The 19,108-nt window shown below is 50.6% G+C and overlaps 1 protein-coding gene across 4 annotated transcripts in view; it reads right to left on the reverse strand.

Annotated features, from left to right (window-relative positions):
* The window catches only part of PID1 (phosphotyrosine interaction domain containing 1), a 97,525-nt gene extending 79,130 nt beyond the window's left edge, over positions 1–18,395 (reverse strand). The window contains exon 1 of one of the 4 annotated variants that reach the window (XM_064165092.1): positions 18,373–18,395. Coding sequence is in view for 1 of the 4 variants with exons in the window: in XM_064165091.1 (XP_064021161.1) it covers positions 16,683–16,712 (30 nt within the window). In the remaining 3 variants the exon portion in view is untranslated. The other 3 variants (XM_064165091.1, XM_064165093.1, XM_064165094.1) reach the window with 3 other exon arrangements.
* Between the last annotated feature and the right edge of the window lie 713 nt (positions 18,396–19,108).

The following is a 19,108-nucleotide window of genomic DNA, read 5'->3' on the forward strand; positions in this document are numbered from 1 at the left end:
CTCTTTTCAGTATTTTGATTGGCAGAGTTCTTCCACTCACAGCTTGCTTTAGTTCCAGCTTTGGGAGCATTTCACTGCGGTATGCTCACGTACGACTACGTACGGCACGAACAGCTCGTGGGTTTTAAGTTCATTCCACTCAGATGTGTCTTCGGGGCAAGCTTACAGGATGTATTTGTGGCTCTTACTCTGTTTGTGGCCTTCAAAAACATTTCAAATCTTATTTTTGACAAAGAATGCAGCTACCCAAGGACCACTGTGACTGTCTAGCTTGCCTTTTGGTACTACAGAGGTCACCATCCCTAACAGTTCCTGCTTTCACCTGACTCTCCCAATGTTCACAGGCTCACAGGATGTTAGGGGTTGGAAGGGACCCAAGAAGATCATCGAGTCCAACCCCCCTGCCAGAGCAGGACAATGCTATCTAACACAGATCACACAGGAACACATCCAGACAGGCCTTGAAAGGCTCCAGAGAAGGAGACTCCACAACCTCTCTGGAGAGCCTGTGCCAGTGCTCTGTGACCCTTACAGTCAAGAAGTTCCCCCTTGTGTTGAGGTGGAACCTCTTGTGCTGCAACTTACACCCATTGCTCCTTGTCCTATCCTGGGGAGCAGTGAGCACAGCCTATTCCTCCCTCCTGAGCAGCCCTCAGAAGTTTATAAACATTTATCAAATCTCCTCTCAGTCTTCTCTTTCTCAGACTAAACAGCCCCAGGTCCCTCAGCCTCTCCTCCTAAACCATGCCCTCCAGTCTCCTCATCACCCTTGTAGCTCTCCACTGGACCCTCTCCAGCAGATCCCTGACCCTCTTCAACGGGGGAGCCCAAAACTGAACACAGTATTCAAGATGTTATATCCATTAGTACAGAAATCAAAGGAGTGCAAGGGATGAATAACTTTAGGAATCTTCTCATTTGCCTCCAAGTTTATAAGCACCTCAAAATCACAGTTTTAGATGCTGTCTGTGACAGTGACAGATAAAAGCCAACTAAAAAAAGGAACAGCAATTTAATCACACACTAATGAGGCACTACAGAAAACTCAGACTATGAAGACCAGGCTATGGCAATGCATGGTTTGGAAGAAGGCAAACAGCTCTGCCAGGAATAAGCAAGGAAATCAGACAAGGAGTTAAGCAGTCACTTCCAGTAAAACACAAAAACAAAGTGAGATCTAAACCTTAGTGTCAGGACACCTCAGGAAACAGCCACACTGCAGAGCTGCCCCAAAAGCAGAGAGCTGGGAAATATACCCAGCACAGCCTTGCCCAGCTTTGCCAAGCCCTGGCCAGGACAGGGCAGAAGTAGAAGGAGCCAAGGAAACCTGGGAAAGTCAGACCAAAAAAGCCCACTCAGTCTGGAGCAATTTCATCCTTCTGAGCTCCAGGTAGCTGGGTGGCCTGCAGGGCAGCTTGCTGAGAGGGAGCAATGTCAGAAGACCCAACACTGGCCCATGGAGAACTGCAACTGGAGAAGCCAGAGGACTACAGCAAAACCCCTGTACTGACAGGGAGGCTCAGCAAAACTCCTGAGGACAGGTGTTTGCCCACCTTTGATTTCTCATGTTCTGGAAATATCAGTATTGCCAAATTTGGAATTCCCTTTCCTGGCCTGTGACAGTATAAAAACCATCTAAGCTCCACAAACCAGCTGCTGCACGTCACAGAACACAAGCACAGAGCTGTTTCAGCTGGAAAAGACCTCTAAGACCATTGAGCCTGTGACTGTGGGGTTGGAACTAGATGATCTTTACGGTCCCTTCCAACCCAAACCATCCTACAGTTCTATTTTGAGCAGGCACAAAGCCAAAAGTGAATCCTCAGCTTATCCTCTGCAAAATCCCAGCACCAGAAGAAAAGCACCAACTGGTTGGCTCGGACAGAGAGTTATTTCTGTGCCTATGTTTACTGACACTAAGTACATAAAACTGGGGGCAGGGGGGGAATTAGACAGTGCTACAAAAGCACATAGTGAAGCTAACCACAGTGGCAAACCAAAGGTATGCACCAACCCTCAGACAGGAAACGCTGGAGTTTCTTTCACCACTGGTCACTGGGTAGGAAATGCTTTTCAGACAGAAAAACATTTTGTTTTCCAGACTACTCCATAAAAAAAAACAACACATCAGTCAACAGACAGAGCACTGTGTACATTTTGAAAAGAATTAATTCCTTGTTTACTGTGGTAGCTCAGGACACAGATAATCCCCACACATTGTCTAAATAACATCTTTCTGTTGGTTAAGTGGTCAAGGGAGACAGAGCTTTGATTTTTAGATGGGGAAAAAAGAAAGCAGGCCCTTGGCAAGACACCTGCAGGCTGCAGATGCAGCAGTGGTGAACTAGTAAGAACAGACAAGAAGAAGGCTGAGATTCTCAACAACTTTTTTGTCTCGGTCCTCGCTGGCATCACCAGCCTCGTCGCCCTTCTCTGGACAGGCTCAAGCATCAAGAGGTGTCCCTGCCTATGGCAAGAGGTTGGAACTGGATGAGCTTTGAGGTTCCTTCCAACCTAAACCATTTCATGGTGCTCTGAGCTTCTGCCCCAGAAGGCATCACCTTTTCCCCCTCGCAGAGGGGAGCAACCATGTGCCTGCGAGGCTATTCAACACTTCCACAATTAAATGGTTTTCCCCCCACCCCAAGGCAAGAAGAAGATGAGTGTAGCACTGACATTCCTCTGTTGGGTATGTAGCAGCCCCTTAGCCAAACAGCAACAGGACCTGGGCCAGAATGTCTTCAAAAGCATGTGCTCTCCAAAAAAAGTCACACAGAAACACTCAGGTCAGCTCTGTTAGACATTAAATCACAATGTCATGGTAGGGCAGTGGTTGGAGATCGAGTCCAACCCCTCTGCCAAGGCACATTCACCTACAGAAGGTCACGCAAGAACACATCCAGGAGGGTTTTGAATGACTTCAGAGATGGACATTCTACCACCCCTCTGGGCAGGCTACTGCAGGGCTCCACCAACTTTAAATTAAAGAAGATCCTCCTTGTGTTTAGATGGAGCTTCTTACGTTCAAACCTGCGCCCATTACCACTTGTCCTGCCACTGGGCACCACTGATCTGCAGGAAAAGGCAACAGCAGGACCTACCTTAGCTCTTGCAGCCTTTCAAACTCTTTGTTCTACAGCAACTCTGTATTTTAGTGGTAGAAGATTAAAACATTGCCCTTTGAAAACGTGGCACATTCTAGCACAAAGCTTCAGGGGCTCCAATGAAAGGGAAAGCCTCTAAACACCAAATCAAACCAAAGCAGCCGTGAAGAAACGCTTCTGAACATTCCTTATAAGCTACTGAGAAGTTAACACTGCCATCATGAACGGCAAGATAAAAGTTAGTGGGTTCAAAGGCATGGAGATTAGACTGCATTCTGACTTAACACACCTTTATCAAAGCAAACTGTCCAAGCTCCCAGAAAATAACATCCCTTCTGCAGACACTGACGCTCCATCAACAAGAAGGGGACAGAGAAGGCTTCGCTTCTGCAGTTATCCCAACATGCAGCTGTCATGGTGGCCATGTGGCACAACCAGGAGGGAGCCAAAACACAGATGCACAGTTTCTGGGGCAGCCTGGCCTGCACAGAGTCCCAGTTCAGAGCCTTCTCCTCAGCTGGAGGATCACCAGGCTTTGGGGTCTCAGGAATGGGCTGCCCAGGGAGGTGGTGGAGGCACCGTCCCTGGAGGTGTTGAAGCAAAGCCTGGCTGGGGCACTTAGTGCCATGGTCTAGTTGACTGGATAGGGCTGGGGGATGGGTTGGACTGGATGATCTTGGAGGTCTCTTCCAACCTGGTTGATTCTATGAATCACAGCTGAGTTTGCCCTTAGCTGCCTACCAAAAAGTTAACCACTCATCGCTCTCTACAGCTCTGCATGTCCTTCCAGCAGCTCATTTTAGCAGGCGAACCGAAACCATCTCTTCTGTTGGGATGTTCTCAAACAGACAGCACCAAGCTCAAACTCTAAAGAGGAAGAAGACAAAAATGTTGAAACACTCTTCTTCCTGCTTCTATCCAAAGATCAGAACACAGCTGCAAAAACTGAAACCTGTGCAGATCTGTGCTTCTCCCTAAAAGCACTAGGAGACAAGACTCAAGCTTCTACATTTTCTGATCAAAATATATAGTCAGGCACACAAAATTCCCATGGATTAGGGGAAAAGCAAAAGATGCTTAAGCTGACAGTTTTCTAAAAGAGGAGAAATTCACTGCCATCTTCCTGCTGATGCACTGTGCAGAGAGCTGGGGCAGAGCTACTCACAGTGCCCCAAAACCCAGACAGCCTGAGGAGCTGCAGTTTGTTGTTTGTCTAAGCTCCAAAAAATACTTTTCTGGTTAAAAACTATACACCTGGTAAAGCTAAAAATGGGCAAAAGGTTCTGTTAAATACTTTCCAACCAGAAAAACAAATACTAAATCCCTTGTTTTGAAGTCTGACATTCTTTTCTAACAGTTTTGGTGTTTGTCTTCATGCTCTCCAGCTCCAGCCTGGAGCCAGAAGAACCAGCACACCATGACACAACTCTCCTCATGCTGTTCCTCTCCCCAGTAGAAGGAAGTAACTTAGCAAACTAAGGACAGTGTTTCTCAACATAACACTAGAAACTGAGTTTAGCCTATTAATCTGGACTGGCACAAATTAATTCTGACAGCAAGAAAGCTCATCTCCAGCTACAGAAAAGCTGCAGAGCAGCTGAGATTCATTCTGGAGAGAGAAATGCTGTGTCCAACCACTCATTCTGTCAAAACTCAGGCTCAGTGAGGGAATGGAGAGACAGAAATGTGCAGGTTCAGATGATTACGTTGATGTTGCTACCACCACCACCACGGAGGTCCCTTGTCCTCAGCACCCTGCAGATGTCAAACTCCATGGTCCTGACCTGCAGCCACCAGACTCTCTCAGAAAGAAGCTCAATACCACAGAGAAATGCTTTAAGTGAGAGTATGCAAACCTCCTAGATCTTCTCTAACATCTCAGTAGGCAGGATTGCTGCCCTGCTCTACAATACAGGATGGCTCAAAGCTGGTGCTGACCCCAGTGGAGCTTGGACCAGATTCCACAAGAAGATCTTCAGGGGCAGCTATTCCACTGGTGGAACCACACTCTGAACATAATTTATCCTCTCCAGGTACTGAATGAGTGGGCAAGTTTTTGGAAGAGATGCCCACCAAGCAAAACACTCTCTGGAAAAGCCTAACGTTAAATGGAGGGTTTGAAAACACTTGGCAACTTACTCTAGGGTCAGTCTGAAAGCTTTGCAAAAAGCCTAAGGAATAAACATCTCCCAAACCCCAAAAGAAGAAAGAAGTGGCCATAAAATGTTAGCTTCAGGACACTTCACAAAGTTTCCACTTGCTTTCAATGTCCTTAGCAGTTCCCCATCAAACATACTTGCAGAAAATGTTTCCACATAGAATCAACCAGGTTGGAAGAGACCTCCAAGATCAGCCAGTCCAACCTAGCACCCAGCCCTATCCAGTCAACCAGACCATGGCACTAAGTGCCTCATCCAGGCTTTGCTTGAAGACCCCCAGGGACAGTGCCTCCACCACCTCCCTGGGCAGCCCATTCCAATGCCAATCACTCTCTCTGTGAAGAACTTCTTCCTAACATCCAGCCTATACCTACCCTGGCACAACTTGAGACTGTGTCCCCTTGTTCTATTGCTGGTTACCTGGGAGAAGAGACCACCCCCCACCTGGCTACACACATGAAAAGACTTCTTAAAATTATCCAGCATGACACAGGCTGAAGACATCGAAGGGCCACATAAGAGCAGCAACTGTACTGGTGCTACAGCACAGAGACCCCAGACCCCACAGCACTGCACTCGCAGCACAGCTCAGTCAGTAAAGCTCACTATCAGTAACTCAGGTCAGAAATGTAGCTCTTAAGATTGCTGCGAAGCACAGCCAGACATGAAGCTGGAACAGGAGTAAAACAGCTCAAAAAAAGGACATCAACCTGCTTCAGACCTCCCACCCACTCCTTTAAAGCACTCAGCACACCAGAGCAAGGGAAGAGTGGGAGGGAACAGAGGCAAACAGCTGGAATGGCAAAAAATTTACATCTCTAAACCAACGCTGAAATTATTACTGCTCATAGTCATTTTCTCACAAAAGCTGTTACCATTTAATGAAAATATGTATGGAGGTTCTTCAGAAACAACACTTCAGAAGCCACTGCTGAACTGCTGAGATAGGGTCAGTGCAGCAGGATCAACAATAATTCTGAAGTGCTGTCATTAAAAGAGTAAACTCCAGCAAGACACAGCCTCGTGTTGGGTTTGGGTTGTTTTTTTACCCCTTATGTCTCTATGCATCAAAGATTTGTATTCATCACTTCATTTTCATGATGAAGGATGCTGGGGTGAAGGCTGGACTGGATGATCCTGGTGGTCCTTTCCAACCACAGCGATTAGATGTTGTGCTGAGGGATTTGGTTTAGTCAAGGACTTGTCAGTGTGAAACTAATGATTGGACTCGATGGTCTTGAAGAGCTTTTCCAATCTGGGAAATTCTGTGATGCTGTGAACTAAGAAAAGCCATAGTAGGTCTTCTCAGGTCACATTTACAACCACCCACGTCTAAAATCTTCAGTGAAAGAGCTTTGATGTACTTACTCGGAAACAGTCCAGAAAAGTAACACTACTGTCACCTGCATTTTTTCCAGCTATTATTTGAAGTGCAAATAAGTTCAATTATTATACAGGAAAGCACCGTGGAGGGAAAAAAAAACAACCAACCAAGGAAAAAAAAGTGTGTGGGGGGGAAGGGGGGGGCACACTTACTTAAAAGGACCTCTCAGTGACACATTTACTCTCATCTTGCTTGCACAAAGAGTCAAATCACAAAGGAAGACAGCACTGTGCTGCCCTCTGGGCATGCAGGATACTGGCCCAAAGCCTGTCCAGTACAGCACACCTCTCGTCCCCATGCTGAAGGTCTGTGCTGTAAACACATTGCACTGGGAAGGAAGTGCAAAGCGCTGGGCACAGCACTGCTGGCTGCCACAAGTGACAGAAAGAATGAGAAACAGGCAGTTAAAGTGCTGGACCACTCAGACTCAACACTTGGGTTTGTTTTCCTTCAAGGAAATCACTGCTTTATTCTTTTTGTTTTATTTTTCTTGGTCAAACAGGCTGTCGTAGTACACTACAAATGAACCCTTCAGATCATTTCCCAGGGGACCTTCCACAAGGCAGTCACTGATTTTCATTTTCTTTTGGTCATAGAATGCTTCCCAAAGTTACCATTTTTCCAGCCATTCATTTTGTATGAAGAATAAATAACACAGAGAGGGGGAAAAAAAAAGGAACTGCCCAAGCTAAGTAGTGCCAGATGAGCTTGCTGGAATCACAGAGCTTTGCTATAAAGATCTTTGACTGCTGTAAAGTCATAGCAGCAAACTTGGGCAAGAACTTTGATGCCTTGAAAGATACTTGAAGCTATACCCTGCCAAAACTCCGGGCTGTAAGACTTCCCAGACATTTGCATCCACATGACTTAAGCTTAAATTTCAAATACTTTTCACTTTTTCCTTCTGACACAACATTTAATGAAACCAGAGCTCAGCAGTAGTACCGGCCCTGCTACGCACGTCCTGCAGCAGATTCTGCCTAGACAGCCCTTTGTGTGCCTTGCGCTGACAACATCTTGGTGTGAGGGTTTTACAAAGGAGCTTTTCCACATGCTTTTAACAACTGGGAAACTATTCCTTCAGCTGGCTGTACACTGCATTTTTTGCAAGTTTGCAGATGACACTAAGTTTGCAAGTTTGCAGATGACTGCAAGTTTGCAGATGACACTAAGCTGGGGGCAGATGTGGCTGGGTTGGAGGGCAGAAGGGCTCTGCAGCAGGACCTTCACTGCCTGGACAGATGGGCAGAGTCCAATGGGATGGAGTTCAATAGCTCCAAGTGCAGGGTGCTGCACTTCGGCCACAGCAACCCCATGCAGAGATACAGGCTGGGGTCAGAGTGGCTGGAGAGCAGCCAGACAGAGAGGGATCTGGGGGTGCTGATTGATACCCACCTGAACATGAGCCAGCAGTGTGCCCAGGTGGCCAAGAGAGCCAGTGGCATCCTGGCCTGCATCAGGAATGGTGTGGTCAGCAGGAGCAGGGAGGTCATTCTGCCCCTGTACTCTGCACTGGTTAGACCACACCTTGAGTGCTGTGTTCAGTTCTGGGCCCCCCAGTTTAGGAGGGACATTGAGATGCTTGAGCGTGTCCAGAGAAGGGCGATGAGGCTGGGGAGAGGCCTTGAGCACAGCCCTACGAGGAGAGGCTGAGGGAGCTGGGATTGGTTAGCCTGGAGAAGAGGAGGCTCAGGGGTGACCTTATTGCTGTCTACAACTACCTGAAGGGTGGTTGTGGCCAGGAGGAGGTTGCTCTCTTCTCTCAGGTGGCCAGCACCAGAACGAGAGGACATAGCCTCAGGCTGTGCCAGGGGAGATTTAGGCTGGAGGTGAGGAGAAAGTTCTTCACTGAGAGAGTCACTGGACACCGGAATGGGCTGCCCGGGGAGGTGGTGGAGTCGCCGTCCCTGGAGCTGTTCAAGGCAGGACTGGACGTGGCACTTGGTGCCATGGTCTAGCCTTGAGCTCTGTGGTAAAGGGTTGGACCTGATGATCTGTGAGGTCTCTTCCAACCCTGATGATACTGTGATACATGCACAGGGTTCTGTGTAACAGAGAGAAGTGGATTGTGCATCCAGCAGCATCTGCACCTAAATGCACACGACATCTGAAGGCACGCTGCGCCCATGGCTGCTTGGAAGCAGGCACGCATGTACGCCTGCCCACAGCTGCCTTGCTTTAGGGGACAGTTTCAGTGTTCCCATCATGGGAAACACAGTTGCTGTCTGTACTAGGTGGTAGTGGATGCACAAAATATCACAGAACTGGTTTGATTGGAAAGAAACTCAAAGATCATCAAGTCCAACCTTCAACCCAAGACCACCATGGTCATTAAACCATGTCCCACAGTGCCACGTCCACAGGTTTTGCGAACGCTTCCAGGGACAGTGACTCCACCACCTCCCTAGGCAGCCTGTTCCAATGCCTCATTACCCTTGCAGCAAAAAAAATACTTCCTGATATCCAAACTAGCCTCCCTAGCACAGTTTCAGGCCATCTCCTCTTGTGCTATCACCTGAACAGGAGGAGAATCCAACCCTCACCTCACTCCAACCTCCTGTCAGGGAGTTGTAGAGAGCAATGAGTGACCTGTTCTAGTGGGAGGTGTCCCTGTCTATGGCCTGGGGTTGGAACTAGATGATCTTTGAGGTCCCTTCCAACCTAAACCATTCTATGATTCTACCCTCAGCTGCCTCCTCTCCAGACTAAACAACCCCTGTTCTCTCAGCCACTCCTTACAAGACCTGTTCTTGTAGACCCTTTGCCAGCTTTGTTGCCCTTCTCTAGACATGCTCCAGCACCTCAGTGTTCTTCTTGTAGTGAGGGACCCAAAACTGAACCTGGTATTCGAGGTGTGGCCTCACCATTGCCAAGCACAGGGGCACAATCACTTCCCCCCTTCTGCTGGCCACATTAGCTATTCCTGATCCAGGCCAGGATGCAATTTATCAACACTGTCTCTCATCCCAAAGTCAAAGTATCAGCAGATTCAAGAAGTAGTTACAAAGCACAGAAACACATTCCAACCACAGAGGCTGAGCCAGAGACAACTGGGTGCCCAAGAAAAGCATCTGAAGCAACTGCATGGTCCCACCCAGGACTGCAGACAGGGACAGAGCCAGCTCCGGGACACAGCACCCTCATTCTGCTCCCTGCTCACGGGAGCTCAGCAGCTGTAGAATCATAGAATCAACCAACCAGGTTGGAAGAGACCTCCAAGATCATCCAGTCCAACCTAGCACCCAGCCCTATCCAATCAACCAGACCATGGCACTAAGTGCCCCAGCCAGTCTTTTCTTGAAGACCTTCAGGGGATGGTGCCTCCACCACCTCCCTGGGCAGCCCATTCCAATGCCAATCACTCTCTCTGAGAACTTCCTCCTAATATCCAGCCTATACCTACCCTGGCACAACTTGAGCCTGTGTCCCCTTGTTCTATTGCTGGTTGTCTGAGAGAAGAGGCCACCCCCCACCTGGCTAAAATGTCCCTTCAGGTACTTGTAGACAGTAATAAGATCACCCCTGAGCTTCCTCTTCTACAGGCTGCACACCCCCAGTTCCCTCAGCCTCTCCTCATAGGATTTGTGTTCCAGGCCCCTCACCAGCTTTGTTGCCATTCTCTGGACACATTCCAGCACCTCAACATCTCTCTTGAATTGAGGAGCCCAGAACTGGACACAGCACTCAAGGTGTGGCCTGAGCAGTGCTGAGTACAGGGGCAGAATAACCTCCCTTGTCCTACTGGCCACACTGTTCCTGATGCAGGCCAGGATGCCACTGGCTCTCTTGGCCACCTGGGCACACTGCTGCCTCATCTTCAGCTTACTATCTATCAGTACCCCAAGGTCCCTTTCCTCCTGGCTGCTCTCCAGCCACTCAGTCCCCAGCCTGTAGTGCTGCTTGGGGTTGTTGTGGCCAAAGTGCAGAACCCTGCACTTGGCCTTGTTCAATCTCATCCTGCTGGCCTCTGCCCACCCATCCAGCCTGTCCAGATCCCTCTCTGCAGGGCTCTCCTACCTTCCAACAGATCAACACCTGCTCCTAGCTTGGTGTCATCTGCAAACTTACTGATGCTGGACTCAATCCCCTCGTCCAGGTCATCAGTAAAGATATTGAACAGGACTGGGCCCAGCACTGATCCCTGGGGAACACCACTAGTGTACCACCTGCAGAACACCATGAGCTTCTCCAGAAGGAGGGCTCATGAACACGCATGTCTGAGATGCACTGCAGAATGAGGCCAAGCAGCACCAGCACCACTGTCCCACTCCAGGGGAAAACATACTCGGGGGCAGCGATCCCTGTCCCCCACACATGTTAAGAAAGGCAGGCAAACTGATAAACAGCATGACCTCGCAAACTGTGCCCCCCCTGGGATTCATTATCCAGAAACAGTGGCTGTCATGGAGCTTCAGGGAAGCTTGGGTTTCACAGCAAACAGCAGTCATCTCTCAGGCAGGCACACAGAAGCACGGGCAGATCTAGCCTGTTTCCAGAAAACACCTCACAGTCCTCACATGAGCACTGCTGAGGCTGGCAGCTCTCAAGTCTCAGCTGCACTGCCAGGCACAGGAGGTACATCTAGAAACTCTTTCTTGAAAAGACTTCAGAAGATTTTCAGCATCATTTCAATCAGTGTTGCTGCCACCAATGCCAAGCCAGAAGTCTGAGCACTACTTACAACCATCAATAAGATCCTGCTGCAAGCACAGCAACACAAACCACACCTATAAAGCAAAGCAAGCCCTGCTGCAGGGAGAATAACCCTGAAACCCCTGGAGCTCCCCGAGGCAATGCTCCAGCAGAGGAGACAGGGAGGCACATGCATGTTCAGTATCTAAACCCACATCTTACTGGATGTGAACCAGGAACACTGCCACAGAAACCAGAGAAGAAAAAGTCTTCAAATAAGACACAGTCTCAAATCTTAGAATCAAAGAATGGTTTGGGTTGGAAGGAACATTAAAGATCATCTAGTTACAACCCTCTGTAGGGACACCTTCTAGAATAAGTTGCTCAAAGCTCTGTCCAGCCTGGCATTGAACACAGAATTTCTTAGATTGGAAAAGCCCTTCAAGACCATTGAGTCCAATCATTAGTTTCACACTGACAAGTCCATGACTAAACCAAATCCCTCAGCACAACATCTAAGCACTATGAATCACTGTGGTTGGAAAGGACCACCAGGATTAGCCAGTCCAACCTTCATCCCAGCATCCTTCAGCACTGGACCACAGCCTCAAGCACCACATCCACTCTCCTTTTAAACACCTCCAGGGATGGGGACTCCACCACCTCCCTGGGCAGCCTGTTCCAGTGCCTGACCACTCACTCAGTAAAGAATTTCCTCTGAACAGCCAACCTAAGCCTCCCCTGATGCAACTTGAGGCCATTTCCTCTTGTCCTATCATTAGTAATTAGGGAGAAGAGACCAGCCCCAGCCTCACTACAACCTCCTTTTAGGTAGTTGTAGAGGGCAATAAGGTCCCCTCTCAGCCTCCTCTTCTCCAGACTAAACAACCCCAATTCTCTCAGCTGCTCCTCATAGATCTTGTTTTCCAGACCTCTGGACAACCTGTTCCAGTGTCTTTCCCCTCCTCACTTTAATCTCCAGACAAAATCTATCCTTTTCCATCTTAAAGCCATTCCTATTCATCCCAGCACTACAAACCACTACAAGCTTTCTTGCAGGCCCACTTCAGGCACTGGAAGCCTGCTATAGGTTCTTCCCAAAGCCTTCTCTTCTCCATGCTGAACACATCCAATTCTTGCAGCCTGTCCTCATAGGGAAGGTGTTCCAGCCCTCTGATCGCCTCCCGTGGACCTGCTCCAACAGTTCCTCATCCTTCTTGTGCTGGGGGCCCCAGAATTGGATGCAATGCTCCAGGCAGGGTCTCGCCAGAGTAGAGGGGGAGAATCACCTGCATCCTGTTGATCACATTCCTTTTGATGCAGCACAGCTGGTGCACACTGCCACCTGATGCAGAGTTTTTCATCAGCTGACACCCCTAAGCCCTTCTCCTCAAGACTGCTCTCAGGCCACTCCTCGCCCATCTCTCTTATATTAAGTGTGAATAAGGCTAATGCCTGCATTACCTGCCAAATCACAGTTTTCTCAAGCACCACAACAGAGACTCGGTGATCCCTCTGGTACATTCCTGCAGGGGCCCAGCTCTGCAGCTTCCCACGTATCTCACTGTCCCACTAGCTCTGGAGAAAACACACCTAATTGCCAAGTCACTACAGGTGAAAGAACCACAGTGAAAGGAACAGCAGAAGCAAAAGCATGCTTCACTATACTTCCAAGGGAATTCCAGAAATATGGATATTTACACTTTTTCTAGTTCATTTTTCTATTCCATTTAACTCAGCTCAACGTAACTCACAGGAACAGGGATAACAGGAAAAGCTCCCACCAAAGAGTATGAAACAGAGTGACCAAAACCCACGAATCTAAATCAGTGAACAAGTGATAACAGATAATTCCAGCAAAAGCACAGGAAGGGCAGCACTTCTCAGCAGTGCATGGCCACGACAGCAGCAGGGACCAGCCCAGCTCATGGCCCAGCTCACCAGTTTCATAATGGAGCAGCTGATGACAGCTCCTCATTGCCATTGCGTATGCATGAGCTCTGCTGCTGAGCTCACCACCGCAATCGTACTGTCTAGCCAACACCAAAAACTTCAGTACAAACTGTGACACTTGACAGGACTGAGCCCATTTGGAACAGAAGTAGCTTTTAGACAAGTGGCCACAGACCAGGAATGTGCAGCCTTGTCTTACAACGCATGGGACTAGGAAGGGAGACCTGCAAGAAACAGATGACCACTGCACGCTCGGTCAGAACACAACAGGAGCCTTTACACCGCGATGCTTGCTGCCATAAACACCCACAGCTCGCCTTAGCAATGCAGGCAGGACTGACCCTTACCAAGGGGCATCTGCTTCCAAAACTCAGCCCATACTTTCCCTTGCTGAACAAGGCCAGGCACACACACGAAAGAGCAGAATATTTTCTCTGCCGTTTTCCTCAGCACAGAGGTATTGCATGGACTATCAACAGACCTGCACTTTGCCACAGCTGGAGTCAGGGCAAGACATGTTCAGGTCAAAATTATGCCACATACAACTTGTACATTAAAACACCAAGACAGTTGTGCCAGCTCCACACCTTCTGCACCCACACATCTGCTCAAAGCCCAACCTACAGAAGGCAGGGCTGGACCAGCCATTATATAATCCCCAAACCACAGCATGGTAGGGGTTGGAAGGGACATCTGGAGATCAAGTCCAACCTCCCTGCCAAGGGAAGTTCACCCAGAAAAAGTGACACAGGAACACATCCAGGAGGGTTTTAAATGTCTCCAGAGATGAAGACTCCAGTCACTTGGCATAAGCTGCAATTGCACAATGCACAAATACAGACCATAAAACTTCATCTGCTCTACTTCATGACTAAGTACTTCCCTGCTACAATCAAAATCCCATGCTCAGCACCCTCCCAAAACATGCTTGCCAGCCATGGTGACCACTTGTGATGCCAGGGACAAGCAGAGTGCCACCTTTCAACTCCTCAACAGCACTAAGATTTCTTTGACAGCAGCTGGGTGCCAGGAGAGAGTGAGTATGGGACAAAGACAACAACATGGGATGTCTGAAATGGAATCAAGATGTTGAGGTTCTCTAGAAGTACGGGGGAAAAACAATATGCATTTGTTACCTTGCCCAAACTCTCCTCAGGAGGAGCTGGGCAGCACAGCCAGCAGCTCTGGCCCAGGTGGCAATGCACAACAAGTGGTTCTTGGAAGACAGAAGATCAATGGCTCCTGAAGTGAGGAGGATTCAAAGTGGGTATTTCTTTGGCAAAAGCAAACAAAAACCCCAGTGTGGCTGAGGATATTAGGTAACCTGTTGCCCATGCAACTCTGGCTTCTGTATATGGATGCAGAGGATCCAGCTTCCAATTTCAGGATCACATCCTTGCGATGCGATTACTTCTCAGCATCCTTGTGTTCACTGCATTTGTTTCACCCACTGTTCACTGTGCCATTATACACAGAATTATTATAGGCTCCTTGTGACTTTTCTAAGGCTTTCCACTTCTCCCCGTTTTAGGGTGTGAGGCAATTTCATTCTGCAGTTTTGGATCACTCTGGCTTGTTTTGTTTTAAAGAGTAGCTACAGCTCTTCATATACTTCCACAGCAACTCCCGTGGGCAATGACTGCATTTACAGGCTCTCAGAATTTTGAAGGGCTCAGGATGCCTGGAGCCTCCAGCTGAAAGCAATCAGTAGTAGGATGAACAACGTCAGTGGCCACAGCTGAGAACTTTGGTGCTCGTGGCTGCCCTCCAGCAGACCACAGGAGCATGGCCTCCCCTGGCTGTGCTGCAGAAGGTAAGTGAGAGGCCCCAGGAGCACTCCCTCTCCAGACAGCCCAAGCTCCCCACAGCACACAGGCATTAACATCCAGACCCCACCAGTGTGAGTGGTACCTGAGACACCCAAATAACGGCACACACTCAACCCTACCCTGCAAAACACAGGCGCTTAGTTCTCTTAGCCCTGCACGCTCTTGCAGGCATCATCAAGTATTTGTGACAGCTGCATCTTGTTATTCTTAACACCTCGAAATTACACCAAGGGGGCCTTTATAATTCAGACCAGCACAACACTGCTAATCTCAGCTCTCTCCTTCTCCTTGCCTTCCCTCACCTCCTCTTTTTCTTCCTAACTATTGGGTGCAGCTTCACCTCAGATTCTCCCCCTGGAGAAACATCCCCCAGGGAAATTGGGTAGTCCTTGCTATTTGCAGTTCAGTTTCCAGCTAACACTGGCAAACAAATAACAGTATACTCAGAGAGTTATCAGCCTGGAGTCCACTAACTATGGATGTGGCACATCCTTCCTACCCACTCAGAATCCAGATTCTTAATGCAGGAAAAAAAGAGATCTTGTCAAGAGAAGTAAAGAGTCCTGTTGCTGGCTGATGCAGATTAAAGCTCTCAGACCTGCGTCCTGATAACACGAGGGGCACTGAACACAAACTGCAATACACGAAGTTCCACCTCAACGTGAGGAAAAACTTCTCTACTGTAAGAGCCATGGAGCCTAGGAACAGGGTACCCAGAGAGGCCGTGGAGCCTCCTCTGGAGACTTTCAACACCCGCCTGGATGCGTTCGGGCCTCGCCCGCCCTAGGTGATCCTGCTGTGGCAGAGGCAGTTGGAGTCGATGATCTCTGGAGGTCACTTCCAGCCCCTACCATTCCGTAGTTCTCTGATGTGCTCAGCTTGCCTCTACTATCAACTCAGACCAAAGCTCGATGAGAGAGAAGCAAACCCTCGATTTGACTCTCAAAAACAATAATAACCTTTTCTTGCCAAACTACTAAGCGAGTTTGGTTTCGCTGTGCGCTCCGCTTGTGCCGGTGTGGCCCAGAGCACGAAACGCGCCCAGCAGCACACACCAAAGGACCGAGCCGGGGCTAACGGAGCACGACTCACCGCCCGCAGGGTGCGAAGAGGCGGCGCAGGGACGGGGGAGGAGCAAGCTCCCACCGATCGCCCGGACCCCTGGATTCGGGGGTGGCAAAGGGCTCCAGTAGGGATACTGTGACCCCACACATCCCGGACGGACCCTCCCGTAACGCAGCGCAAGCGGCAGCCGGCCAGGCAGGCAGGGATCTCCTCACCTGAGGGGTGCGCGGCGAGAGGCCCCCAACCAGAGCGCTCCCCCTGGACCAAGCCGAGCCGCCCCGCGGGACCCAGGTGGCCGCAGCCGACCTCTCCGGCTGGCAACCTAAGCTCCGCGGGGAGCGTCGGAGCCACCGGGCAGCGGCAGCCGGGACACCGCCAGGGCAGCGTCTCCCTTCCCCCAGCACTGCGTGTCCCGTGTCTCTCCCGAATACCCAACCGCGGGGGCAAGGCGGCGAAGAAGTTGCAACAAACTCCCGGTAGCCGGCCGGCCGGCCAGGCTCCCCCCGCCGCAGCGCAGCTCCGCTGCCTCCCGCGCCGGCCCCCCCGCGCCCGTTACCTGCAGGCGCTCCGTGGCCGGCTGCCACATGGTGCCGCAGCGGCGGGAGGCGCTGCCGAGCGGCCCAGCTGCGCCGCTCGCTCTCCGCCGGCCGCGCGCCCCGCCCGGCGCCCCGCCCACCCACCGCCGCCGCGGCGGGGCGGGGGCTGCCCGGGGACACCCTCCGGCGCGGCAGCCTCTGCTGCGCTGCCTCCCTGGCTCGTTATTGCCGGCACCTGCGGCCGCTCCTCGCGGAGGGGAGTGGCGCAGCGCGCCCTGGCTTACAGCCCAGCCCAGCTGGCCGGTCGCCGGCGTCGTTCGCCCCTGGGAGGATAGAGAGCTCCTCCGGTGAGCCGTCCCCAGAGGCCGCCTCCGTCGCAGCAGCTGAAACTTCTTCCCCCCTCCCCGTTCTGCCAGGCTGCTGCCAAGGCGGCAGGACGCTACCCTGGTCCTTAAGGCCCTGTCGCTGCAGAGGCTGCTGCTGCCACTGAAGGGACATGGAGCACAAGGAGCCACCGGCCGGGCCAGGGTGTCTCCTGCCTTGTTGGTCCTCTGGGGTGACTGAGAGTTTCTCACATCGCTAGCCACAAGGCCACGCTCAGCGGGCAGCTCTGGCAGGAAAAAGAGAGACTTTGGGATCTACCTCTTCCTCCGTACCCCATGGAAGAGACCTCAAAGGTCATCGAGTCCAAACGTCGATCTAACGCTACCACGGCCATGAAACCATGTCCTGATGTGCCACGTTCGCATGGTTCTTGAACAACTCCAGGGACAGTGACTGCACCGCCTCCCTGGGCAGCCTGTGCCATTCCCTGGCCGCTCTTGCACGAAATAAATGGTAAACTAGTACCCGACCTAAACCTCCCGTGGCACAATTTCAGGCCATTTCCTCTTGTTCCATCACCTAGGGAAAAGAGCCCAACCCCGACCTCAACTGCAGCCTCTTGTCAGGTAGCTGTAGAGAGAACCACTTTCTCAAACACCCTTCTCCAAAAGCAGCTTGCACGTCTGATGCTGCATTTGGGTGCAGAAGGAGCAGCAGGGTCACAGTGCTATGGGGAGCTGCCCCAGCCCAGCTGAAGCTGCAGCAAGCAGCATGGTGTTCATCTTTGCAAGCTTTAGCTCCTCCATCTCTCTGCCCTGTGCAAGGCCTGGGCCGCAGCAGCACCCAAAACACCACCGTTCTCAGCCTCTAACCCGGGCAGCCTAAGGAGCAGTAGACTAAGCACAGCACTTGCAGTTGACAGGCTTGTCTTCAAACACCCATGTGCAAACGCTCATCTCCTTCGGTTCCACAGCACACACACCCCACACCTGGACCTGCTGAGGCAGACCCACACTGCAGCCTTCCCCAGCCACAACATGGCTACAGCACCGCTCTCAGCTCCTACTGCCACACAGATGTGTAGGGGAAAACGTCACTGCTATGAAAATAACATATGAATTGCAACATTCACATCACCCTCACAATTATCTGATGTTTCCATCTCCTTAAACGGACCTGCTCCACAGCACCTGCTTGGCAAGTGGACAACGCTGTCACTGGCCTCAAACAAGCTGTTGCCTAACAGCACCCTGCACCACCACAGGACGTGCCTCGGAGCAGTAAAAGGCAAAACTCCAGACCTGAGCCCTCTTCTATTCTTGAGGAGGTTAAAGACAAAACATCCCAAAATATCTAAGCAATGTTGTTGCTTTAAGAGGCACTGACCAGAGCTTTCTCCACTTGTCCTGTGTCCCTTCCAGCCTCTTGTTTCTTCCCAGCTGAAGTTTACACTCTTGCATGAAGGCATTTTGCGAGAGCCTTGCTTGTCCTGAAGTGACCGCCGGAGCAGTGTCCCTCATCCTTCCCACATGGATAAATCCAGCCACCATTACCACCAGGCCCTGCTGGGCACAGGCACAGTCCAGCTGCCAGTAGCCATGGTGCACGGGGGAAGATTAGGATCTGCAGTTAGGAGAAGGAGAGCAACTGTAGAGCTGATGGCTGCTTCTCTCGTTACACAACTTCAATACACACTGAAACACGTAGGGGAAAATCTGTGTGTGCTGGAAGATGGGTGACAGGGTATTGGAACAACAGACTGGAGAGCTGGGCACAGAGGAACCAAATGAGGTTCAACAAGGACAAGTGCAGAGTCCTGCACCTGGGGAGGAATAATAAACTGCACCAGGACAGGGCGGGAGGTGATCTGCTGGAGAGCAGTCCTGTGGAGAGGGTCCTGGGGGTGCTGGTGGAGAACAAGTTACCCATGGCACAGCAATGTGCCCTTGTGGCCAAGAAGGGCAATGGGATCCTGGGGTGTATTAGGAAGAGTGTGTCCAGCAGATCAAGGGAGATTCTCCTTCCCTTCTACTCTGCCCTGCTGAGAACTCATCTTGAATACTGTGTTCAGGTTTGGGTTCCCCAGTTTAAGAGGGACAGGGATCTGCTGCAGAAGGTCCAG

This window comes from Pogoniulus pusillus, chromosome 26 (genome assembly GCF_015220805.1).
Source record: "Pogoniulus pusillus isolate bPogPus1 chromosome 26, bPogPus1.pri, whole genome shotgun sequence".
Lineage (NCBI taxonomy): Eukaryota > Metazoa > Chordata > Aves > Piciformes > Lybiidae > Pogoniulus > Pogoniulus pusillus.